The sequence below is a fragment of the Artemia franciscana genome, chromosome 2 (assembly GCF_032884065.1).
Source record: "Artemia franciscana chromosome 2, ASM3288406v1, whole genome shotgun sequence".
Lineage (NCBI taxonomy): Eukaryota > Metazoa > Arthropoda > Branchiopoda > Anostraca > Artemiidae > Artemia > Artemia franciscana.
In genome coordinates, this window is record NC_088864.1 from 60,136,124 (window position 1) to 60,164,113 (window position 27,990).

A 27,990-nucleotide genomic window follows, 5' to 3' on the forward strand; every position below is an offset into this window, starting at 1 on the left:
TACGCGATTTGGCTGTCATGGGTTCAGTATTAGGAGAAATTTACCTCCAAGAATAGTATGCTTCGGCAAAAGGCGGTGGGGAATCGTCAAGAAGGCTTTACCGACGTGACTTAACTTGATTTATTGATAAAATAAAAAACAATACATACACTTATTCCCGGGCTGCCAATATGCCAGAGGTTATAAATAGCCAATACAAGGATTTGAGAAATCAATCATTTGATAAAAATACCACACCAATACTGTAACTACTTCTACTACCACCGAAACTACTGCGATAATAGTAATTTTAAGGCTAATTCTATGAAGGTAAAATTTGAGAGAATATTGATGGCAAATTTGAACTAACTATCTAAACTATGTGCATTTAGATTGTCAAAATAGCGTATCTTAAGAATTGACTTGTGTAATAAGTTGGAACTCTCAGAGAATGCTGAATCAAAAGGGAATAAAAAGGGCATATCGACAGTGCCATAGCAATGGCTAACAGCATTAAGTTGACTAGCAGGCCCCAATATTACTACTGTAATACTAAAATAAAATGTCGACACGATCTTTGAATTTGCGACACAAGTCGGTCATACCGTTACATTTACCAACCTAGATTGAGATTTCATTAGATGTCATATCCACATATTCATATTCTTTAGCCGAATGGAAATCTGTGGCACCAGCCGTAAAATCACTGCACGAGTCAGTAAAACCTCTGCATTTACCGTCCGAGATAGATTTTTCAGTTTATATCATGTCGGTATCTTAATGTTCTTTGTTTAACCAAATGGAATATCGTGGCACCACCCGTAAAATCACGGCAGGAGTCGATAATACTGCTGCGTTTACCAACCAAGTTCGAGATTTCTGTAGATGACTCGTCAGCATTTTCCTGGCTTTGTTTAACGGGACAAATATTTCGATGGCGTCGGAAAACGTTTAGCCTGTTAATGGCAACATTTTGTTTAAAACTAAATTAAAATAAAAAGTGAATTGAAAAGGAAATTAGTTGTCTTTAAGTCTATTATTTGCTGGGTTTAGAGAAGAGAGGCTGAACAGTAGAATTCGAAAAAATCCGTAAAAGCCTGTTTACTATTTGCATTCGACTTTTTGAGGGATGGCGTTCATTTTTAAATAGAAAGCCGGTGCACAGAAGAGGTTTCTTCAAATTTTAAAGTCTAAATAAAAAAACAAGGGTTCTAAACCCTAAGCTAGCTAGAATCTCTACAAAATTCGTGTATATGCTCCTTACTCTTCCCTTTTCAAATTTTGCTAGAAACACAGCCTTAGTATTTTTAAGATCAATTTTCATTTTTACTCATCCGTCAACTGGTAGATTTACTTTTCACTCAAGCTCCTCCTTTGTGCAGCTTCTTCTCCTCTGCCAAGGAACTACTTTATGAGCCAACATCAAAGACTTTTTTTTGCTTATTTTTCCTATATTCAAATGCTTGCCAAAATATATTTCCCTCGTAATTTTGCCAATTAATTGCTGTTCCGAGGGCTAAGAATTATTCTATCATAGGCAGCACAATAGCGCTGCCAAAGTAAAGAGCTATGTGGGCACAATGTATTTTTTTTTGTTTAGACCAGGACACTTCGTATCGAAAGAGTTGTCGTAGAAGCTTCAAAAGGGCCATTCGATTGGAAATTGAAAGGAATAGTACCCTTTCTAATAGTCTACAGCCCTCAGGACAAGGGTTGTAAGGTATGCCCCGGGGGGCATACATGGTTTATAAAAAAAGGTGATAAAATAGATTACGGGGGTCTCATTGGATTGGTAATACGAAGTTTTAGTGCCCATTTTGAGATTCAGAGTGGTGGGAGGGTAGATACCCGACTCCACACCTTTTATTTTCCTGAAATAAATCCAATAGAAATTTGAGATGGCCATTTGCTGTCGTAGAAACTTCAAAAAATGTTGATTGATTAAAAATTGAAAGGGCTAGTGCCCTTTTTAATAGTCAAATGTGATTGGAGAACAACTAACCCCCTCCTAGACCTACCATTTCCCCAAAAACATCCAATCAACATTTTGAGATAGCAGTTTTGTTCAACGCATTTGAAAGTTCCAGAAATTATGTATCTGAGGATGACACCCCCCCCCCTATAGCCCTCAGAGCAAGGATTGTAAGTTACGGCATGGGGGCATATAAGGTTTACATATAGAACGGATTATCATATAAACTTCGGAGGGGGCTTATTGGATTGGTTATCAGATGTTCTAGTGCCCTGATTAAGATTCAGGGTGATTAGAAGATGGATACTTCCCCCCCCCCCCAAAAAAAAAAACACAAATCGTATTTTCCCAAAATATATCTGATAAAAATTTTGAGACGGCCATTTGTTGTCGTAGAAATTCCGAAAAGAGTTCATTCGATTAGAAATTGAAAGGGGAAATTGATTAGAAGGCAATTAAGCCCCTTCAACACCCACCATTTCCACAAACACATCCAATCAAAATTTTGAGATAACCATTTTGTTCAACGTAGTTAAAAGGTGAGGAATTTCTGTATTTGAGGATGAAAACCCTTAGGATGCACAATAGCGCTGCCTAAGCAAAGAGCGATGTGGGCACAATGTATTATTTATTTCATTTTTTTTAGACCAGGACAACTTTGCATCGAAGGAGTTGTCGTAGAAACTTCAAAAAGGGGTCATTCGATTGGAAATTGAAAGGGATAGTGCCCTTTTAATAGTCGATAGTTATTAGAGGGTAACTAACCCCCTCCCACGTTCACCGTTTCCCCAAACATATCCAATCAACATTTTGAGATAACAATTTTGTTCAACGCAGTTGAGAGGTCCGGAAATTATTTATTTGAGGGTGACAGTGACCCCCCCCCCCGTAGCCCTCAGGGCAAAGGCTGTAAGTTACGCCCTGGAGGGATATTAAGGTTTATATAGAAATGGTGATCATATAAACTACGGAGGAGGCTTATTGGATTACTACACAGAAGTTTTAGTGCCCTTTTTGAGATTCACAGTGATGCGAGGGTGGATACCCCCCTCTACACCTCGTATTTTCCCGAAATGCATCCAACAGAAATTTTGAGATGACCCTTTGTTGTCGTAGAAACTTCAAAAAAGTCTTATTCGATTTGATATCGAAAGGGCTAGTCCCCTTTTCAATAGTCAAAAGTGAAAAATTTTCATTCGATTAAAAATTGAAAGGGGAAATAAATAGGAGGTCAACCAAGACCATTCCACGCCCACCATTTCCCCAAACATCCAATAAATATTTTGAGATAGACATTTCGTTCAACTAGTTAAAATGTACAGAATTTATGTATGTAAGGATGACAATCCTTCAAACAAGCCCTCAGTGTAAGGATTGTAAGTTACGACCTGGGGGCATATAAGGTTTATATGGAAAGGATGATCGTATAAACTTCGAAAGGGGTTCATTGGATTGGTAATAAAAAGTTCTAGTGCCCTTGTTAAGATTCAGAGTGAACGGAGGGTGGATATCCCCACCCCCCACACCTCGTATCTTCCTTCAATGGATCTGATAAAAATTTAGAGATGGCCATTTGTTGTCATAGAAACTTTGAAACGAGCTGATTCAATTGGAAACTGAAAGGGCTAGTGTCCTTTTTAATAGTCAAATGTGTTTAGAGGACAACTAGCCCCCCTTCAAGACCCACCATTTCCCCAAACACATAAAATCAGAATTTTTTGGTAGCTGTTTTGTTCAACGTAATTGAAAGGAGCAGAAATTATGTTTTGAGGATGACAATCCCCCCCTCATCCCCGAGGGCAAGGGCTGTGAGTTATGCCCTAAGGGCATATGTTTGTGGAAAGAGAGATTTTATTCAATGTAGTTAAAAGGTCTAGAAATTTTGTCTATGAGGATGACACCCCCCCCCCAAGCTATCAAGGCAAGGGTTATAAGTTATACCCTAGGTGCATATAAGGCATATATAGAAAGGGTGATCGTATAAATATCGGATTGGGCCCATCAAATAGGTAATCAGAAGTTTTAATGTCATTTTTATGATAAAGAGTGATCAGAGCTTGGATACCCCCCCCCCCCCACACATCAACACCTCGTACTTTCCCGAAATGCATCTGACAGAAATTTTTAGATGGTCATTTGCTCACTTAGAAACTACGAAAAGAGCTCAATCGATTGGAAATTGAAAGGGCTAGTGCCCTTTTTAACAGTCGAAATGATTGGAGGGCAACTAACCCCCCTTCCACGCCCACCATTTCCCCAAACTCATCTAATCAAAATTTTGAGATAGCCATTTTGTTCAACGTAATTGAAAGGTACGGATATTATATCTTTGATAACGACCCCCCCCAAAGCTCTCAGGGCAAGGGTTGTAAGTTGTGCCCTGTGGGCATCAAAAGTATTTATAGAAAGGAGTATCATATAAACTTTGGAGAATCGATTGGTAATCAGAGCTTCTAATGCCTTTTTTAATATTCATAGTGATCGGAGGATGATAACACCCCTCCCCACGCCACGTATTTTCACAAAATATATCTCATAGAAATTTTGAGATCGCCATTTGTTGTCGTATAAACTTCAAGAAATGCTCATTCATTCGGAAATTGAAAGGGCTAGCACCCTTTTTAATAGTCGAACGTGATTGGAGGGCAACTAAATCCTCTCCCACACCCTTCATTTTCCCCAAAACATCTAATCAAAATTTTTAGACAGCCATTTTGTTCAACATAAATGAAAGGTCCGTAAATTACGTATTTGAGGATGACAAAACCCCAGAGCCTTCAGGGCAAGGGTTGTAAGTTATGCCCTGGGGGCATATAAGGTATATATAGAAAAGGTGGTCGTATAAACTTCGGAGGGGGCTCATTGGATTGGTTATCAGAACCTCTAGTGCCCTTTTCAAAATTCAGGATGATCGGAAGGGGAATACTCCCCCCCCACAAACACCTCGTATTTTCCCAAAATGCACCTGACAAAAATATTGAGGAGGCCATTTGTTGTCGTAGAAACTATTAAAAGAGCTCACTCGATTAGAAATTGAAAGGGAAAATTGACTGGAGGCAACTAAATCCTTTCAACGCCCACCATTTCCCAAAACACATCCAATCAAAATTTTAAGATAGCCGTTTTGTTCAACGTAGTTGAAGGGTTCGGAATTTATGTATTTGACGATGACAGTCCTTTTACAGCCCTCAGGGCAAGGGTTGTAAGTCTTGCCGTGGGAGCACACAAGGCTTATATAGAAAGGGTGATCATATAGACAACGGAGGGGGCTCACTGGATTGCCAATCAGAAATTTTAGTGCTCTGTTTGAGGTTCAGAGTGATCGGAGGGTAAATTCTCCCCTCCACAACTATTTTCCTGAAATGCACCCGATAAAAATTTGAGATGGCTATTTGTTGTCGTATGAACTTCGAAAAAGGCTCATTCGATTAATTGCTCATTCTTAGCTTAATGGAGCTCTATACTTTTCTTTGAAAAACTTGCTTTGTGGAAAGTTTTTTTTTAAATTTATAATTAGAAGAACGTAGTTGATCATCTCGAAAATGTCGGTGCTTATTGGCTGGCTTTCACTTACCTAGCTTAACTAAGTTATGTAAAATATAAAAAAAACTTGTTTGACAAGGAATTGTTTACCCAAGGCAAGGAGTGAAAGCAGTAGCCTGACAAAATCCTCCGTAATAATTGATTTAGGTAATAATCCAATCCCACAAGTTTCTTTCTTATCGAACAATTTTCCTAATTACGAAAAGGGCGCCATTTTTCGGTTTATAACCTATTTTCAAGCTAGTATTTTATTCACTATTCGGTCCTTGATTTGGTTCTTAAAGAGAGGGTAGCATAAGGTCCTAAATTAGTGGGCTTAGGAGCCAAATCACGCTTTCAACCGTATGATATTTTAAATTAATGACCTAGTTCTGACATCAAACTTACTAGTACATTAAAAATAAAAATAAATTCTTTAATACAAACTTCCCAAAAACGCTTTTTTTACAAACTTATCCAATTTGAAACATGTGAAAAGCAAAATAATATGCACAAATATAACCTGTTTTAGCGCAGGGAATTGATGCTTTGCTTGGATATACGGTTCACCAGGGTTCGATCCCCGCTGCAGCAAGGTTGGACGAATATTTACAAGTAGACTGGAATGAGCGGAAAAAATATGCACAAACAAAAGGTTATACAACAGTGGCATTGCAAAAGGTGCAAAAACAACACAAAACAGCCACTATTTTGATCGGGACTTCGTTTAGAATCTGAAAAACTAGTACTTACTATTATATTGACCACGTCCAAGAAGTGAAGTTAGGTTAATCATAATAGGATATAACAAAATATGATGAAAATATAATACTTCAATAACAAAATTATGGAAACTACACCAATGGATGGGAAACGGGCAGCCCAGCATGCATAGATGTCAGTAAGAATCGCGTTGAAGGGATTAACAGATTAATTAGATTAATTAATAGATTAACAAATTACAACTGCAGATTAACAGATTAACAAATTACAACTGAGAATTATGAAAAGCGAGCCGCCCAGAACGCACAGATGTCAGAGAGAATCGCATTGAAGGGAGCTCTACCTTCTGCTTTCACTGCCACCCGCCATATAGCATTATTTTTCCTTTTTGAGAACAAGGTTTCGTTTATTTCCGCTAAATGGCCGATTCCTCCAATTTTTTCACAGTTTTTCCGCTGCATAGAAAACAGACACACTTCACGGAGGTATTTATTCCATTCGATAACTGTTTTGTTAGAAATGCCTAGCTCTCGTTCACACCAGGCTACAGACGACAATTCGTAAACCCAGAAATAAATGAAACGAATTGCAGTAACAAATGGCAGTCTACTGAGAGCAAACCACGTATTGACACGCAAACCAACTTTTTTCAAACATGGTCTCCTTGTACACCTCCAACTAGGATTTTTATCGAAAGAATATAAAGTCATGTTGTGTCCATTGACACACTGTTTTGTTTTGGGTAACAATCCTTTATCCTGGAAAAATCTAATTGCCTCTTCTTCAGTCCTTGGCAAATCCCAAATCTGGCAATCCCCTGGAAAGTAAAAAAAAATATAGCTACACTGTATTTCACTGTATTAGGCACATCTCAGAATGCTTGGTACTGAGAAACTAAGTAATACGATCAACCATACCCAATAACATATGCATCGTTTGTCTGTACTTTTGGATTACCACGAAATTGTTCCTGGAAAGTTTTTGCTTGGGAAGATTTCCATGGGGATATTTTTCCGCAGGGAGGGATATTTCCGAGGGTGAACTTAAAGGAAAATTTTAAACTGGGGGGCTTTGATAAAATTCGCATACGAAATTCTTTTTATTTGTCTTACTTTCTGTTTGCCAACTCAATTCAGCATGTGGAGATGTTCTGGGAGAATTGTCCAGTGGAAATTTTCAGCGTCTTTTGATTTCCAGGAAACAATTTCCATGGAAGTGAGGATTTCCAGAGTAACTGAAAAAACTGTTCGATCTTAAGCAATGGTATTTTTCAGGGGAGTAATTGCCTATAGCAATTTTATACGGATTAAAAATGGCGACAAATTAAAAATGGCGGGGGGGAGGGAAATTGAGATTTTAGATGGCTCAACTACGCGGAAGGTTCTTTAGCCGTTAAGCAACAGTCGTAAGCAACGTAAGCAACGCTATTTTCATCACTAAAATCTTAAAAAATTAAAATAAATTTTATATATCTTCAAACCAGGCCACGGCAAAAGGGGTAACTCAAAGAGTTCTTTCAACAAAATGCGGCAGGTGATAGAACCAAAAAAAGGGTGAAGTAAGAATCGCGTTGAAAAAGCTCTGCCTTCGGTTGTCACTGGCACCCGCAATATTGCATTATTTTCTCTTTCGAGAACAAGGTTTCGTCTGCTTCTACTATATGACCGATTCCTCCTATTTCTCCACGGTTTTTCTGTTGCACAGAAAGCACACACATTTCACGGAGGTATTTATTCCAATCTATAATTAGTTTGTTAGAAATGCCTAGCTTTCATTCACACAAGGCCACAGAACGTATTTACGTAGGCCACAGAACGGGTTTACGACAATTCGTAAACCTTCAAATAATTGAAACGAACTACAATAACAAATGGTGTTTTACTGTAAGCTAACCGTAAACCGTATAAACACGTAAACCAGCAGACGTGCTCTTTTTGTACACTTCCAATGAGGCCTTTTTTCAATCATGATGATGGCCACTGATGCAGTGGCAAACAAGAGCCCTAAGCCTAATAGGGGCCACCTGCCTATAGTCTCAGGTCGGCTGACCAAGTTTCAGTATTGACACATGACCGACAAGTACCGCCCCGGACTAGCAGGCGAATGAGAATACCTGTAATTTTCATACTCATTTTAGGTTTTATTCTTCATCTTTAGTATTATTCGGTATTTTAAGCTTTTAAAATCGTTTAAATTTATGGTCGATTCACGTCTCATGTATTTATTTATAAGCGTGGCTTATTGCATGATTTTATTTCTGCTCCTGTCAAGTTTCAATATCGCTCTTAACTTGTCTTTAAATAGCTAATTATTTGAAAAACTAAAATATTTTTTAAAGGTCTATATTTATGCAGACATCTTTCGAGTATTCAGGTAAATTGTTTGAATTTCCACCTACATCTTGAATACAAAATTCTCTTGCATATTACTTAGTAATAGTAGTCACCTTTTCTTTTAATACGCACAATTATTGGCGTTTCTGATTTTGGCAGTGATAGCAAAACAGGACGCTCTCACATTTTCCTTTTGACGCATATTCATGGTTGCAGCAGTAGCTAAAACCAAGTAAAGAGCGAACCACAGCCAATAGTAACCAAAAATTAGAAAACAGGTCTAGAAAAACTGCCTAGAGAAAAAAAAACGTTATCTGACACTGACTCAGGAACGGTAACTAATATTTCGGTTTGTCTGAAACCCCTCAAAAGTGGTGTCAGATCAAAATAAAGTGTGCCATTGGAATCATTATTGTTGAAAACCTTGTACAGGAAAGTTACAGTATTTTGAACAAAACTACCGTGTGAAACAAAAATGTCATCTGATACTGATTCAGGAATGTTAACCATATTTTCAGTTTGTCTTAAAAGTAAGTTATTGCCAAAAGAAGTTTTTGGTGATGTCGGAAAAGCCCAAAACCCCTCAAAAATGGCGTCGGATCAAAATGAAAAGTGCACCATAGTAGTATGACCCTAATTACTACTACGAATACATAATTGATTCCATCTCTACAACTACATAATTTGTTAAATTGCAATAATTACATAATTAACGTACTTACATGAGCATAAAATTAGAGGACTGGCTAAAAAAAACAACTAAAAAAAAGTTGAAATACATGTGTTTATTAATAGGATTTTTTCGTAGAAACTGGTCTTATGGCGAACAATTGAGTAAAGTAAATCGGAGGCATTTTATATTACGAATCAAGTTTTAATGAATCAAAAAGCTACAAATCTACTACCCCTTTTTCTTATGACCCACGCTTGGGTAAGATAAACCGACGAACTTGTGCTTTCCAATGAATATGTTCCTAAGGCATTTTTAAAGGGAACTTATGGTCACCCATGTCCCATCTCCAAGAGACCCCATTAACCCTCCCTCAAATTTTGGTTCTGCCAGCTGGCAGAACCAGCTGCTAATAGCCTGTCAAATTTATGCAGAAATCATTTCAGATTGACCGTGTCAACCTGATTACCCACCTATCATATCTAATTCTAATATGAACCTTTTAAAAAAAAATCTTCAATTTTCAAAACAATGAGGGTTGGCAAGGGTACATTCATTGATTCAACCTTCTTTCTAGCATGTGACATCAAATATTTCCTTAAAACAAACCAATTGCGAGACTAATCTTTTAATTTTACAATTTATTTCAATTTTAAGAAATTTTGCTCGATTTTTACCAATTTAACAACCTGTTGTCCTTTTGTTTCCCTTCCAAAATATCCACTTGACATAACCATTTGCTAATAACCTGTCATATTTACGCAGATTTCATTTAAAATTGTATACGAAAAGCTCATTGTCACCATATCATGTCCAATTCTTATACGATCCGGTAAAAAACCCTATTATAACACCAAATGCAAAGCAATTTTTTTTATTGAAACAATGTTACATACAATATTACACATTGTTAATATCATTGAATAACTTTGGACATTTTGAATTTGTTCCATAAAATAACAATCATGTCCTCTCTTGATAGTGTAGCTATTCTCTTTTCTTTGTTTCATAACCAGTAGAATAATCATTAATCCATTTTGAGTCTAACCTAGTTTCTATTGTGGTGTCACCTACAGCCTCAATATGCATTTTGAAATTGGTATTATTGGGTTCATTGACTGTATCTGTTTGTAAACGATCAATGGTACTAATAATGTTCACATGTACTTTGTTTTTCATCGATTCGTCTTTATATTCCTGGTGATATAATCTGCCAATGACCTCTTTATTTTGCTTTCAATTTCACTGTCTATTACCACATTATTTTTAAAAAGATTGCAATTGGCAAATAGACAAGAAACGCATTATGACATTGGCAAAAAAGTACGCCCGTCTTCTTTAGAATGCCAATACCAGAAAAATAGTGATGGGATGCATCAACGGGAAAACTGTTACCAGCAGCAGTAGCAAGAAGTTGACGTTCGTCATCACTAATAGTTTTATGTTTGTATTCTCTTTGAACGTTATCATCTCTGGAGATCTCACTCTCACATATCAACCATTTACACGATGGAAATTCTTTGGTACTCCAAAGAAATTTAGCTTCTAACTGTAATGACAACGCACGCATACCTTTCCGATAAGATCCCATTAATGCTTGTTTCATATTTCAAATATTTCTCCTTGTCATCATTCAATGCTGCGATAACTTTATCATGTGCACACACTTTCTTGGACTATTTTATCTTTACTTTTTATAATAAGATGCATATGTAAAAAAATCCAAAAAAAACATGTTCACCAAAGAGTATATGTCATTCTAAGACACTGAAAGTTCCAAAAAATCTAACCCCCAGAAATTCTAAGCTCAAGAAATTCTTAATCCCAAGAAATTCCAAAAAGGGGGGCAAATAGTTGGGGAGCCGTAATAGGAGCCCTTGGATGTGGAACACGGACGACCATAAGTTCCCACTAAAAAAACGCCAGAGTAATTGATTCATTGGGGAACATAAGTTAGCCAGTTTACTTTACCCAAGCGTGTGTCACAAGAAAAAAAGGGGCAGTAGATTTGTCGGCTTTTGATTCATTAAAATTCGATTCGTATTATAGAATGCGTCCAATTTACATTGCTCAAGCGCGTGTCATAAGACCAGTTTCTACGATAAATCCTGTTAATAGAAACATGTATTTGAACTTTCTTTGTGCTGGTTTTTCTTAACTAGTATGTGCTCTAATTTTATGCTCATGTATGTATGCTAATTATGTAATCATAGTAATAGAATAAATCATGTAGTCGTAGCGATGGAATAAATTATGCATTCGCAGCGATGGAACAAATTGGGTGTTCATAGGAGTAATTAGGGTCATACTACTCACCAGAGGAATAGGCATTGTTGGACACCTTGTGCAGGAAAATTGCAGTTCCCTGCTTTGTTAAATGACTGTCAAAATGAAAATCACAATGAAAGTCAAATGACATGTCAAAATGACTGTGAAAACTGAAAAATGAGAAAAATAATAAAAAAAAAATAAAATAAAGATGTACTAAAGAAAACTGGAGTGGGGAGGCTTAAATTATGTAGGCTTATCTTAGTTTTGACATGATTTTTGGAGAAACTAAATTTCAGATTGGTGGAAAGGTTGGGGTCTGGTCCCAACCGACCTTGACCCCAACGCCTTGCCACTTAGGGGTTGCAGAAGTGTAGGGATGTGGTTCTGAAACCACTCAAAGTTGCTTATTAAAAGAAAGAAAACTTATTGTAATATTTACTTATTCAAATTATTTTTAATGTTTAATAGACAAGGTAAGAAAATTTGTAACGCATGCCCTATAGAGAAATTATAGCATTAAAAACGTATTTGTCTTTTTTTGTGATATTTTTTAGTTGTGAGGTTACATGCCTGCATCCCCAAAGAAGAGCCCCTAAAAATGTGTATGCAAATATATGTGCAAGAGGATAGAGGTCTTATGGCCTGAACCCCCAAAGAAGAGCCCCTAAAAAATTTGTATGCAATTTTGTATGCAAGAGGCCAGAGGTCTTATTGCCTGCATCAGCAAAGAAGAGTCCCTAAAAAATATGTATTTCATTTGAAAGTGAAACCACTTCAGTCTAGTCAAAAAGATTAGCTTATCAAATATCTATATTTGGACAAATTTTTAAATTTCCAGCCATGTTCATGCCACCATGCCTCTCAAATTGAGCTAGATCTACTTTCGCTGTATGTCGCATCTGCAGCGCACAAGCCTCTTATAATAGAAAACCAAATTGTTCAAGGGATAATAAAATACTTTGCTATTGAAATAAAAATATATGATATTATTTATAATATCATTTCCAGTAGTAAAATTTTTCTTTTACAATCTACTATACATGATGGGAACATAGAAGACACCATGGTTTATTTTAACTTCAATTAACTCACCACAAGACTCGAACCTTAAGTAAAACTGACTGGTTTTATGCCATTATGCCATATGCCATTACCATTTATGCCAATTTATACCAAACAACTAGGAATTAGGATAAAAAATTGGGACTCGAAGATATCAAGAAATAAAATAGACAGTATTTGTTACATGGCCACATTTACAATAAGCCAGATTAAAAATTCCCCATCAACTGCGTTATTGTCAAACAGTTCGTGGTAACGAACTGTAGTAAGGAGCGACCCGGCTCAATAGTAAACGAAACTCTAAGAAACGGAATTTTGATGCTAAAATATACATCAAAAGAATGAGATTTTAATGCTGATTTTAAATATATAAGTTTCATCAACTTTAGTCTTTGTCATCAAAAGTTACGAGCCTGAAAAAATTTGCCTTATTTTAGAAAATAGGGGAAAACACCCCCTAAAAGTCACAGACTCTTAACGAAAATCACACCATCGCATTCGGCGTATCAGAAAACCCTATAGCTAAATTTTCAAGCTCCTATCTACAAAAATGTGGAATTTCGTATTTTTTTTTCAGAAGACAAATCACGGGTGTGTGTTTATTTGTTTGTTTTTTTTTTCTTTTCCCCAGGGGTCATCGTATCGACCAAGTGGTCCTAGAATGTCACAAGAGGGCTCATTCTAACGGAAATGAAAAGTTCTAGTGCCCTTTTTAAGTGACCAAAAAAATTGAAGGGCACCTAGGCCCCCTCCCACGCTCATTTTTTCTCCAAAGTCAACAGATCAAAATTTTGAGATAGTCATTTTGTTCTGCATAGTCAAAAACATAATAACTATGTATTTGGGAATGACTTACTCCCCCACAGTCCCTGGGGGAGGGGCTGCAAGTTTCAAACTTCGACCAGTGTTTACATATAATAATGGTTATTGGGAAGTGTACAGTCGTTTTCAGGAGATTTTTTTTTGGTTTTGGGGGTGGGGTTGAGGGGAGGGGGCTATGTGGGAGGATCTTTCCTTGGAGAAATATGTCATGGGGGAACAGAAATTCAATGAAAAGGGCGCAGGATTTTCTAAAATTACTATAAAAAAAAACAATGAAAAAATAAACATGGAAAAGTTTTTTCAATTGAAAGTAAAGAGTAGCATTGAAACTTAAAACAAACAGAGATTATTACGCATATGAGGGGCTCTAAAACTAGTTTAGCATAAAGAGCGAGGTATTTAGGAGGAGATAAATACCTCGCTCTTTATGCTATAGTATTTTTAGTAATTTCAACTATTTATTCTACGGCCTTTCTGATTCAGGGGTCATTCTTAAAGGATTGGGACAAAACTTACGATTTAGTGTAAAGAACGAGGTATTAACGAGGGTACAAACCCCCTCATATACATAATAAAAGTTAAAGAATATAAAAGTTTGTTACGTAAGTTAATTCTTAAGTTACGTATATTTTTTACTAATAAAAAATTCGTTAAAAATTAAAATTTATAGTTGCCTTTTATGTAACTGAAAATTTGCATGGCAACTAGGCCTCCTTCCCCATCCCTTATTTCTCAAAATCGTCTGATCAAAACTAAGAGAAAGCCATTTAGCCAAAAAAGGAATTAATATGCAAATTTCATTTTAATAATTTATGTGTGGAGAGCCAAAATCAAAAATGCATTAATTCAAAAACGTTCAGAAATTACATAAAAAAAACTGGTTTTTTTTTAACTGAAAGTAAGGAGCGACATTAAAACTTAAAACGAACAGAAATTACTCTGTATATGAAATGGGTTGTCCCCTCCGCAATCCCTCGCTCTTTACGCTAAAGTTTGACTGTTTGCCACAATTCCGCTTTTTAAAACAATTAAAAGCTTTAGCGTAAAGATCGAGGCGTTGAGGAGGGGACAAACCCTTTCATATACGAAGTAATTTCTGTTCGTTTTAAGTTTTAATGTCGCTCCTTACTGTCAGTTAAAAAAACTAGTTTTTTTTATGTAATTCTAAGAAAGAGGAAAAAGACTAGACACAACTTTATCTGGTGTCAGTAACCAACGATGTATCCAGAATTTATGTGCGACGTGATATAAAAAGAAACTTTTAAAAACGCATTAAAAATGTTTATAGGCCTCTTACATTTTACAAGTTGGACAAAATTGGAAGGGTGGGGGAGAGTAGTTTATTTATAATAAAGCAATTCTTAGCAAATATTAGTATTTGTTGAATATATCACAATTATTTCGTTCTTTTTTCACATAAGTTTCGACAAATCAAAGTCTTGAAATTTATTTAAAAAAATATATTTAAAGTATGGCATTAATTTGTATGATAATTATACAAACATCCGTTTATTTGAATTGTTTCAAGTCCAGTTCAAGCACTTACAGTCCTTCGAAAGAGGCTAGAAATCCTCCTTTATTGTTTGTAGTCTTTGAAGTATTTATTTAAACAATGATTACAGGTTTTTGCAGTGGATTAGGATTCTATATGGATTAGGATTCGTCATAAGATTCTATTAAATAGATAAAAAATAAGTTCCTTTGAACTGCAAGTAAGGAGCGACATTAAAACTTAAAACGAACAGACATTATTCCGTATATGAAAGGGGTTGTCCCCTCCTCAACACCTGGCTCTTTACGCTTAAGTTTGACTCTTTATCACAACACTACTTTTTAAAACAACAAAAAACTTTAGCGTAAAGAGCGAGGCGTTGAGAAGGGGACAACCCCTTTCATATAAGGAATAATTTCTGTTCGTTTTTAAGTTTTAATGTCGCTCCTTACTTGCAGTTAAAAAAAAATATTTAATTTCTGAACATTTTTGAATTAATGCATGTTTTGATTTTGGCTCACAGCACATAAATAATTAAGAGGAACTTTGCATATTATTTTTTTTCGGCTAAATGACTTTCTCATAGCTTTGATCGGACGATTTTGATTTAAAAGTAAGGGGTGAGGAAGGAGGCCTAGTGCCCTCCAATTTTTGGTTACTTAAAAAGGCAACTAGAACTATTTATTTCTTTTACGAACGTTTTTATTAGTAATAAATATACGTAACTTACGTAACATACTTCTATATTTGTACATTTTTATTACATATATGAGAGGGTTCGCCCCCTCGTCAATACCTTGCTCTTTACACTAAGGCTTGAATTTTGTCCCAATTCTTTAACAATGACCCCTGAAACACATAGGCCGTAAAATAAATAGTTGAAATTACTGAAAATTTCTTTAGATAGCGATTAAAAGATTAAAGCGATTAAAGAGCGAGGTATTGTGAAGGAGATGAACCCCTTATTTACGTAATAACTTCTGTTCTTTTTAGGTTTTGATGCTGCTCCTTACTTCCAGCTGAAATTTGTTTTATATTTATTTTCTCATTGTTTTTCTTTAATAATGCTAGAAAATCCTGCAGCCCCTTCATGGAGATTCTCTTCCCTCATGATAAGTTCCTCGATGGAAAGATCCTCCTACGTAACCTCCTCCCACTCCCCTCGACACGAAAAAGCCCCCCTGACAACGTCTCTACACTTCCCAATAACCCTTACTATATGTAAACAATGGTAAAAATTTTGGAACAGCCCCTCCCCCGGGGACTGTGGGGGATTAAGTCGTCTCGAAAGACCTAATTATTAGGTTTTTCGACTATGCTGAACAAAATGGCTATCTCAGAATTTTGATCCGGTGACTTTGGAAAAAAATGAGCGTGGGAGGAGGCCTAGGTGCCCCCCCTTCAATTTTTGGTCCCTTAAAAAAGGCACTATAACTTTTAATTTCCGTTAGAATGATCCCTCTTGCAACATTGTAGGACCACTGGGTTGATAGATCATCCCTGAGGAGAAAAAAAAAGCAAAAAAAAACAAATAACACGCATCCATGATCTGTCTTCGGGCAAAAATACAAAATTCCACATTTTTGTAGATAAAAGCTAGAAACTTCTATAATAGGGTTTTCTGATACGCTAAATCTGATGGTGAGATTTTCGTTAAGATTCAATGATTTTTAGGGGGTGTTTCCCCCCATTTTCAAAATAAGGCAAATTTTCTCAGGATCGTAACTTTTGATAGGTAAGACTAAACTTGATGAAAATTATATATCTAAAATCAGATTATTCAATTCTTATGATGTAACTATTGGTATTAAACTCCATTTTTTATAAGTTTCGGTTACTATTGACCCGGGTTGCTCCTTGATGTATGATGTTTTAATTTCCGGGAAACAATTTCCATGAGAGGGCATTCCCGGATTGATCAAGAAACCGATTAGTGATTGAAGTCCTTTTCAAATAAAAGAATGCTAAGCGAATTTTTCCTACTGAATCATCCGCAAGCAATTTTACAGGGATGGGGGATTCTCAGTGAGGATGGAACTGTCTGAAGGGAATTTGCGGGAGGGCGGTGTACTTTACATTGGATGAAATTCCCACGGAGGAGTTTTCCGTGAGGGGGAGTGGTATGTTTAACAGAGGGCGAGTCAGATTTACCAGCATTATTTGAAAAACGAACAGAAATTATTCCATATATGAAGGGTTGCCCTTTCTCAATACCTTGTTCTTTACACTAAAGTCTGACTGTTTGTCCAAACTTTTTAAGAGCGTCTACTGAAACATGGGACCTCGTTAATTAGAATAGGAAGCTTTTTAAAAAAGTGCCAACAGCTTTAGCGTATAGAGGAAGGTATTGATGAGGGAGTCATCCTTCAAATACGGAATAAATCTACAGCATTTAATAAACAAATTTTGTTTTAATTTTTCATTTACAGTAAGCCAAATTCGAACCTCCATTAGTTGAAAAACTTTCAGAGATTAAAGAAAAAAAGAGTTTTTAACTGAATGTAAGGAGCGATATTAAGACTTAAAACAGAAATTATTCTTTATATGAAAAGGGTGGTCCCCTCATCAACACCTCGCTCTTTACACTAAAGTTTTTATTGTTTTAAGAAGCAGAGTTTTGACAAAGAGTCAAACTTGAGCGTAAAGAGTGACGTCTTGAGGACAGGACAGCCCCTTTCATGTACAGAATAATTTCTGTTCGTTTTAAGTTATAATGTCGCTCCTTACATCCGGTTAATAAAAATTAATGGGTCTTATAAGGGGGCATTTAAAAACAAGTAGAGGATATTTTCCCCATTCATATTTATAGTAATATTTTGCTCGTTTTAGGCTTTATTATCATTCATCCTTAGTAAAATTCATTATTTTAAGCTTTTTTTCATTACTTCATTTAAAAATATGACTTATTGCATGACTTTATTTCTGCTCTTATTAAGTTCTAATATAGCTCTGAACTTGTCTTTAAACAGCAAATCATTTGAAAAAAGAAGTCTATATTAATACAGACTTCTTTCGAATCCGCAGAAAAATTGTTTGAATTTCCACCTGTGCTTAGAACACAAAACAACTTATTAGACCTCCCTTACAAAATTATCTTGCATATTACTTAGTAGCCACCTTTTCTTTTGGCATGCACTATTTTTCATATTGATACTAAAAATGGAAACATCGACACTCTCCCATTTTCAGTAGTAAAAGTTCTTTATAGAATATTTCGAGCTTTATAGTAGACAAGGATTTGCCCATGATTTAGGGGGGGGGGAGAAAAGGGGTACAAACATTTTACAAAACGCAATAAAATTTGTGCATACCTATTTTTTGTTATTTCTTTACGACTCGGACCAACATTTCGCTCAGGGGGAGGGGTCAAACAGGGTAAACTCCTTGGATACGGTTTTGCAGTAGGATACGTAGTAGCTTTTCGGACAGTACTTTCTTCAATATTAAAAGAACGTAGTCGATCCTATTGAAACTGCAGGTACTTATTTGTTGGCTTCCACTTACCTAGCTCAACTAAGTTCTATAGAATATAAAAAAAAAACTTGTCTGAAGGGTAACTCTTTACCCTGAGCAAAGGTGAAAATAGTAGCCTGAAATTCCTCCCAGATATTTAATTTCAGCAAGAAATCCAATCCCACAACTTTCATTCGAAAAGGACGATTTTGCATTTTTTAATTTCTAACCTAATTTCAAGCTGTTTTTTAATCACTTTCATAAGCTGGAAACCACCACAGGGAATCATTGAGGGCTAACCTGACCCTGGTTTGCTTCTAAAAGCAAGAGGTAGGATACAGTCCTAAAGTAGCGAGCTTAGGAGTCAAATCACCCTTTCAACCGTTCTACAATTTAAATTACTACCGTAGTTCTGACATTAAACTTACTTCTACATAATAAACAAGAGCTAAGAGCTCATATGGCACTTGTGACGAGGCCGGACGAGCCAAAAGCCAAGAAGCAATAGCAGAAAAAAAGCAACAGCAGATTGATTTAAAAGGAAAATCAGAGGCTTTTTGCCGGTCGGGATTTAAAATAAGAGCTCTGAGTCACGAGGTCCTTCTAAATATCAAAATTCATTAAGATCCGATCACCCACTCGTAAGTTATAAATTCCTCATTTTTTCTGCAATTTCCTTTCCCTTCAGCCCCCCCCCCCAGATGGTCTAATTGGGGAAAACAACTTTATCAAGTCAATTTGTGCAGCTCCCGGAAACGCGAGCCAATTTCCATCGCCTTAGTACGTCCAGAAGCACCAAACTCGCCAAAGCACTGAGCCCCACCCCCTAACTCCCCCAAAGAGAGTGGATCCATTACGGTAACGTCAATCACGTATCTATGACATTTGCTTATTCTACCCACCAAGTTTCATCCCGATTACTCTACTCTAAGCGTTTTCCAAGATTTCTGGTTTCCCCTCCAACTCCCCCCAATGTCAAAAGGTCTGGCCGAGATTTGAAATAAAAGCTCTGAGACATGAGTTCCTTCTTAAATAGCAAACTTGATTAAGATTCGGTCACCCGATCTTAAGTTAAAAATTCCTCAATATTTTAATTTTTCCAAATCAACACCCTCCAGCTGCTCCAAAGTGAACAGATCCGTTCCAATTATGTCAATCACGTATCTATAACTTTTGCTTATTCTTCACATCACTTTTCATCCCAATCTCTCCACTCCAAGCGTTTTCCAAGATTTCTGTTTCCCCCCTCCAACCCCCTATGTCCCCAGATCGAATTGAAAATGGAACTTCTGAGACATAAGATCCTTCTATATATCAAGTTTCATTAAGATCCGATCACCCATTCGCAAGATAAAGATACCTCAATATTTCACGTTTTTCGAGAATTCCGGTTTCCCCTCCAACTCCCTCCATTGTAACCGGATCTGGTCGGGATTTAAGAGAAGAGCTCTAAAGCACAAGATCCTTCTAAATATCAAATTTCATTAAGATTTGATCACAGTTCGTAAGTTACAAATACCTCATTTTTTCTAATTTTTCCAAATTACTACCCCCCCCTTCCCCCTCCCCAAATCCACCAAAGAAGGCGGATCCAGTCCGGTTATTCAGTCACGTATCCTGGACATGTTTTTATTCCACCCGTCAAGTTTCATCCTAATCTCTCCGCTTTAAGTGTTTTCCAAGATTTCTGCCCCCCCCCCAATTACGCTGGATCCGGTAAGAATTTAAAATAAGAGATCTGAGTTACGAGGTCCTTCTAAATATGAAATTTCATTAAGATACGTCACTCCTTCGTAAGTTAAAAATCCCTCATTTTTTGATTTTTAAGAATTAACCCTCCCTCCTCCCCCAACTCCCCCAAAAAGAGCGGATCCGTTCCGACTATGTCAATCACGTATCTAGGACTTCTTCTTATCTTTCCCACCAAGTTCCATCCCGGTCCCTCTACTCTAAGCGTTTTCCAAGATTTTAGGTTCCCCCTCCCTAACTCCTCCATATGTCATCATATCCAGAGCGGATCCGTTCCGGTTATATCAGCCACGTATCTTGGACTTGTTTTTATTCTTCCCACCAAGTTTCATCCTGATTTCTCCGCTTTAAGCGTTTCCCAAGATTTCCAGTCCCCTCCCTTAATGACTCTGGATACGGTCGGGATTTAAAGTAAGATATCTGAGTTACGAGGTCTTTCTAAATATGAAATTTCATTAAGATCCGATCACTCCTTCGTAAGTTAAAAATACTTCATTTTTTCTAATTTATCAGAATTAACCCGCCCCCCCCCCTAAACAGAGCATATCCGTTCCGGTTATGTCGATCACGTATCTAGGACTTCTGCTCATTTTTCCCACCAAGTTTCATCCCGATCCCTCCACTCTAAGCGTTTTCCAAGATTTTAGGTCCCCCCTCCAAATCCCCCCCCCATTGTCACTGGATCTGGTCGGGACTTAAAATAAGAGCTCTGAGACACGATATCCTTCCAAACATCAAATTTCATTAAGATCCCATCACCGTTCGTAAGTTACAAATACTTCATTTTTTCTATTTTTTTTCGAATAAACCAGGCCCCCACTCTCCCCCCCCCCAGATGCTCAAATCGCCAAAACAACTATTTCTAATTTAATCTGGTCCGGTCCCTGATACGCCTACCAAATTTCATTGTCCTAGCTTACCTGGAAGTGCCTAAAGTAGCAAAACCGGGACAGACAGACCGACAGAATTTGCGATCAATATATGTCACTTGGTTAATAGCAAGTGCCATAAAAACTAAATAATTTCTTTATTATAAACATCCCGACGGTTACTCTTTTTACAAAAACAATAAATTTATAATATACAAAAATCAAAATAATATGTACAACTAAAAGGCTGTACTAAAGTGGTGTAGCAAAAGGTGTAAACAACACAGTACAGCCACTTTTTCGATAGTGACTTCCTTTATAACTTGAAATGCTGGTGTTGACGTATTATTTCGACCAAATCCAAGAAGTATTAATCATAGTAGGATATACCAAAATATGATAAAAATATAGTAATTTAGTAGCAAAATTATAGAAAACTACAACTGAGAATTATGGAAAGCAAGCCGCCCAGAACGCACAGATGTCAGAAAGAATCGCGTTGAAGGGATCTCTGCCTTCTGCTTTTACTGCCGCCCGCCATATTGCATTATTTTTCCTTTTTGAGAATAAAGTTTCGTCTATTTCCAATATGTGGCCAATTCCTCCAATTTCCCCACAGTTCTTCTGTTGCACAAAAAACACGCACACTTCGTGGAGGTATTTATTCCAATCAATAACTGTTTTGCTAGAAATGCCTAGCACTCGTTCACACCAGGCCACAGACGACAATTCGTAAACCCAGAAATAAATGAAACGAAGTGCAGTAACAAATGGTATTTTACTGTGAGAAAACCACGTATTGACACGTAAACCGGCTTGTTTCAAACATGCTCTTTTTGTACACTTCCAATGAGGCCTTTTATCGAAAGAATATAAAGTCATGTTGTGTCCATTGACGCACTGTTTTGTTTTGGGCAACAGCCCCTTATCCTGGAAAAATCTAATTGCCTATTCTTCAGTCCTTGGCAAATCCCAAATCTGGCAATCCCCTGGAAAATTAAAAGAAAATGTAGCCCAATTTGAACTTTTATAAAAATTTTGACTCCCTCCCTCCAAGAATAAGATCCATGTACATTTAACAGTAACTAGGGAATCCGAGTGTTGTGTGCATCAATTCGATATTTTACGACTTGAAAATTATGAATTACCGTCCTTTTTACAAATTGCAGATCTTAAAAGTTAAAAGTTAAGCTGAATTTTTTTTTAGTATTTTCAAAAGAACTATTTATTCTAATTAAACGGCCTTTGTGATTCAGGGGTCATTCTTAAAGAATGGAACAAAATTCGAACTTTAGCGTTAAGAGCGAAGTATTGATTAGGGGGAAAACCCCTCATATACGTAATAATTTCTGTTCGTTTTAAGTTTTAATGTTGCTACTTACTTTCAGTTCAAAAAATTACTTTTTAAATTAATGACATATAAAAAGTGACCGAGAAGCTGAGGAAGATGCTCCGAGTTCCTACCTCTGTCCCCTCAACACCAATAAGATTCAAATAATATGTGCATAGGCTATTTTCCTTTTTCAATTAATGCATGAACTTCTCGTACTTCCCCTAGTCTGCTCAGTGCCGGCAGGGCAACCCCTGAGATTTTAGTCATGTTTCGATTTCTTTTCCAATTTATATAAACCTGTTTACGCATTGAATTTTAAGCTTTACTAGGAGGGTGAGAATGGAGATCAGAGCTTGAAATAACCCTCGTTAGATTTGATTTTCTACTGTAGATCTAGTTATACAAGTTTCATTTACCTAGCACGCAAAACCTTTTCAAGCTTCTGAGAAGTCGATAGTGCTCTGGACTAGGGATATAAGGAAGGAATAAGCTCAAAAGCTTTTTCAAAGACCCTATTTCATATTCTAGGTCATTTCAGAACAGTCTATTTTACCTAATCTATCAACTTCCTTAGCTATTGAGAACCAATTCTTCTCCGATAATGCGCTGAAAAAAAACAACTACAGGTTAGTATCGTTGCTATTCGACTTTAAATCAGTTTTAAAAAATGCTGTATAACCAAATATGTGCGCAAGAGGGGCGGGGCGGGGTCTTATGGCCTGCGGCCCCAAAGAAGAGCCCCTAAAGAAACTTGCTTTTTATTTTAAAGTGAAAGAATTGTAATTTTGTGTTTTATTGTTCTAATTTAATCTAATAAAAAAGGTTATCTAATCAAATATGCATATTTGGACATATTTTTGAAAGTGAGAAGATTTTAATTTTGTGTTTTGTTGTTCTCATTTAATCTAGTGAAAAAGATTAGGTTATCAAAAACTAAATTTGGACAAGTTTTTAAATTTCCAGCCATGTTCATGCCACCATGCCTCTCAAATTGAGCTAGATCTACTTTCGCTGTATGTCGCATCTGCAGCGCACAAGCCTCTTATAATAGAAAACCAAATTGTTCAAGGGATAATAAAATACTTTACAATAGAAATAAAATTGTAGTTATTATTCAGACACAAAATCAGTTCCAGTAGCGAAATCAAACCATAAATAGTTGAAGTATATTAGCCGTAAAGTTGCTGGACAAATTTATCACAAAATCAATTTAGCGGCACATCCGTCACGAACTACTGAAGTTGAAATTGAGCCGGCTTCATATGAGCAAATGTACTTTTTAGACCCCATTGAAGCTGTTGAGGAACACCTAGTACAGCCTTTGAATTATGGGATCTCTCGTAATCAAATGAATCCCCTGGAAGAAATATTGAGACACAAACGACTATTTCAAAGGTTACAAAAAAATGGGAAAAGTGAAGGATTATAAAAACAAACTTGCTGCTTCATTGGGACAACGGCCTCAAAACATGCAGCTCATTTTTACTGTGCCAGATGCTGTCGATTATAGACGGTTCAACCCTCCTGCATGTAATGAAGTATGGGCTGTGCTTGCTCTTAATGCTGACCATAATATATATATAAATACTAGCTGTTGGGGTGGCGCTTCGCGCCACCCCAACACCTAGTTGGTGGGGGCGCTTCGCGCCCCCCCCCAAGCCCCCCCGCGTGCGTAAGTCGTTACGCGCCATAATAGTTACGCGCCATTGTAGTTGTGTCCCTATGTCCCACCTGTGAATATATATATATATATATATATATATATATATATATATATATATATATATATATATATATATATATATATATATATATATATATATATATGGTTTTAACTACGTAAAACTTGCGAATATACAACATTCTTTGCTGTCCCATTGTCTTTGCATATAAATAGATTGTCAGGTTTACCGACTCTTGAACATGCAACATATAATGGTCCATGGGAAAACAATCTGTATTCAGATCTATACCTCATGATTCTAATGATTGCCCTTGAGCTTTGTTGATGGTGATTGCTAATCGACCATTCCCTGTCCCGGTGTCCCGGTCGTCATTTATATCCCCCTGTTTCCCCCGGTGTCCCCGTTGTAGTTGTGTCCCGGTCGTCATTTATATTCCCTGTGTCCCGGTCGTCATTTGTATCCCGGTGTCCCGGTCTGTATATACATTCGTTTTTTAGTTTTGTTTTTCTCCTTTATTTTTTTCGATGAAAATTTTTTTTAGTTTTTTCCTTTTTTTCTTTTTAGTTTTTTATTGGTTTTTACCTTTATTTTAGCTTATTTTTCAGTTTTTTCCTTTTTTTTATTTTTTTTTATTTTTTATTTTTTTTAGTTTTTTACCTTTTTTTATTTTTTTTATTTTTTTTAGTTTTTTAGCTTTTTTACTTTTTTTATTAGTTTTTAGTTTTTTTTGTAGTTTTTGCCTTTTTTTAGTTTTTTCAGTTTTTTTTTTAGTTTTTTATTGGTTTTTACCTTTATTTTAGCTTATTTTTCAGTTTTTTCCTTTTTTTTAGTTTTTTTTAGTTTTTAGTTTTTTAGTTTTTTACCTTTTTTTAGTTTTTTTAGTTTTTTATTTTTTTTATTAGTTTTTAGTTTTTTTTGTAGTTTTTGCCTTTTTTTAGTTTTTTTAGTTTTTTAGCTTTTTTATTAGTTTTTAGTTTTTTTTGTAGTTTTTGCCTTTTTTTAGTTTTTTTCTTTTTAGTTTTTTTGTAGTTTTTACCTTCTTTTTAGTTTTGTTAGTTTTTTTTTTTTACTTATGTCCTGGTCGTCATTTATACTCCCTGTGTCCCGGTGCTTTGTTGATTGCTAATCGAACATTCCTTTTGTCCTGGTCGCTTTCTCTTTGAGTGTCGTCATTTATTTTTTTCTTTTTTAGTTCTTTTAGTTTTTACCTTTTTTAGTTTTTTTTAGTTTTTTAGATGAAAATTTTTTTTAGTTTTTTCCTTTTTTTCTTTTTAGTTTTTTATTGGTTTTTACCTTTATTTTAGCTTATTTTTCAGTTTTTTCCTTTTTTTTAGTTTTTTTTTATTTTTTATTTTTTTTTAGTTTTTTACCTTTTTTTAGTTTTTTTAGTTTTTTAGCTTTTTTACTTTTTTTATTAGTTTTTAGTTTTTTTGTAGTTTTTGCCTTTTTTTAGTTTTTTCAGTTTTTTTTTTTAGTTTTTTATTGGTTTTTACCTTTATTTTAGCTTATTTTTCAGTTTTTTCCTTTTTTTTAGTTTTTTTTAGTTTTTAGTTTTTTTAGTTTTTTAACTTTTTTTAGTTTTTTTAGTTTTTTAGCTTTTTTATTTTTTTTATTAGTTTTTAGTTTTTTTTTGTAGTTTTTGCCTTTTTTTTAGTTTTTTTAGTTTTTTAGCTTTTTTATTAGTTTTTAGTTTTTTTTGTAGTTTTTGCCTTTTTTTAGTTTTTTTAGTTTTTTAGCTTTTTTATTTTTTTTATTAGTTTTTAGTTTTTTTTTGTAGTTTTTGCCTTTTTTTAGTTTTTTCAGTTTTGACGTCACCTGATCCAGTTTTTTCAGGTGACGTCACCTGATCCACAGATCCATCCACAGACAACTTATTTTTATATATATAGATATATATATATATATATACTAGCTGTTGGGGTGGCGCTTCGCGCCACCCCAACACCTAGTTGGTGGGGGCGCTTCGCGCCCCCCCCAAGCCCCCCCGCGCGCGTAAGTCGTTACGCGCCATAATAGTTACGCGCCATTGTAGTTGTGTCCCTATGTCCCACCTGTGAATATAGATATATATATATATATATGGTTTTAACTACGTAAAACTTGCGAATATACAACATTCTTTGCTGTCCCATTGTCTTTGCATATAAATAGATTGTCAGGTTATCCCCCTGTTTCCCCCGGTGTCCCCGTTGTAGTTGTGTCCCTGTGTCCCGGTCGTCATTTATATTCCCTGTGTCCCGGGTCCCGGTCATCATTTGTATCCCGGTGTCCCGGTCTGTATATACATTCGTTTTTTAGTTTTGTTTTTCTCCTTTATTTTTTTCCTTTTTTTTTCTTTTTTAGCTTATTTAGATTTTTAGATTTTTTAGTTTTTTTTATTAGTTTTTAGTTTTTATTTCTTTTTAGTTTTTTTGTCCCGGTCGTCATTTATATCCCCCTGTTTCCCCCGGTGTCCCCGTTGTAGTTGTGTCCCTGTGTCCCGGTCGTTATTTATATTCCCTGTGTCCCGGTCGTCATTTGTATCCCGGTGTACCGGTCTGTATATACATTCGTTTTTTAGTTTTGTTTTTCTCCTTTATTTTTTTCCTTTTTTTTTCTTTTTTAGTTTATTTAGATTTTTAGATTTTTTAGTTTTTTTATTAGTTTTTAGTTTTTTTTTCTTTTTAGTTTTTTTGTAGTTTTTACCTTCTTTTTAGTTTTGTTAATTTTTTTTTTTACTTGTGTCCTGGTCGTCATTTATACTCCCTGTGTCCCGGTGCTTTGTTGATTGCTAATCGAACATTCCTTTTGTCCTGGTCGCTTTCTCTTTGAGTGTCGTCATTTATTTTTTTCTTTTTTAGTTCTTTTAGTTTTTACCTTTTTTAGTTTTTTTTTAGTTTTTAGTTTTTTTAGTTTTTTACCTTTTTTTAGTTTTTTTAGTTTTTTAGCTTTTTTATTTTTTTTATTAGTTTTTAGTTTTTTTGTAGTTTTTGCCTTTTTTTTTAGTTTTTTGTCCTGGTCGCTTTCTCTTTGAGTGTCGTCATTTATTAGTTTTTTCCTTTTTTTTTTTAGTTTTTTATTGGTTTTTACCTTTATTTTAGCTTATTTTTCAGTTTTTTCCTTTTTTTTAGTTTTTTTTTATTTTTTATTTTTTTTAGTTTTTTACCTTTTTTTAGTTTTTTTAGTTTTTTTAGTTTTTTAGCTTTTTTACTTTTTTTATTAGTTTTTAGTTTTTTTTTGTAGTTTTTGCCTTTTTTTAGTTTTTTCAGTTTTTTTTTTAGTTTTTTATTGGTTTTTACCTTTATAGTTTTTTTAGTTTTTTAGCTTTTTTATTTTTTTTATTAGTTTTTAGTTTTTTTTGTAGTTTTTGCCTTTTTTTAGTTTTTTCAGTTTTGACGTCACCTAATCCAGTTTTTTCAGGTGACGTCACCTGACACATCCATCCACACATCCATCCATCCATCCATCCACAGACAACTTATTTTTATATATATAGATATATATATATATATATATATATATATATATATATATATATATATATATATATATATATATATATATATATATATATATATATATATATATCTATATATATAAAAATAAGTTGTCTGTCTGTGGATGGATGGATGGATGTGTCAGGTGACGTCACCTGAAAAAACTGGATTAGGTGACGTCAAAACTGAAAAAACTAAAAAAAGGCAAAAACTACAAAAAAAACTAAAAACTAATAAAAAAAATAAAAAAGCTAAAAAACTAAAAAAACTATAAAGGTAAAAACCAATAAAAAACTAAAAAAAAAACTGAAAAAACTAAAAAAAGGCAAAAACTACAAAAAAAAACTAAAAACTAATAAAAAAAGTAAAAAAGCTAAAAAACTAAAAAAACTAAAAAAACTAAAAAAAGGTAAAAAACTAAAAAAAATAAAAAATAAAAAAAAACTAAAAAAAAGGAAAAAACTGAAAAATAAGCTAAAATAAAGGTAAAAACCAATAAAAAACTAAAAAAAAAAGGAAAAAACTAATAAATGACGACACTCAAAGAGAAAGCGACCAGGACAAAAGGAATGTTCGATT

General features: G+C 35.1%; 1 protein-coding gene across 3 annotated transcripts in view; it reads right to left on the reverse strand.

Annotated features, from left to right (window-relative positions):
* Positions 1–5,895: 5,895 nt before the first annotated feature.
* Positions 5,896–27,990, reverse strand: part of LOC136043868 (protein bric-a-brac 1-like) — a 52,968-nt gene continuing 30,873 nt past the window's right edge. For 2 of the 3 annotated variants that reach the window (XM_065728831.1, XM_065728829.1), the window contains exon 5: positions 5,896–7,013. In XM_065728831.1, coding sequence (XP_065584903.1) covers positions 6,475–7,013 — 539 coding nt within the window. In that variant the 3' untranslated portion in view covers positions 5,896–6,474. Of the gene's footprint in view, positions 7,014–21,058; positions 21,907–27,990 lie in introns of those variants that run through there. The other variant, XM_065728832.1, reaches the window with a different exon arrangement.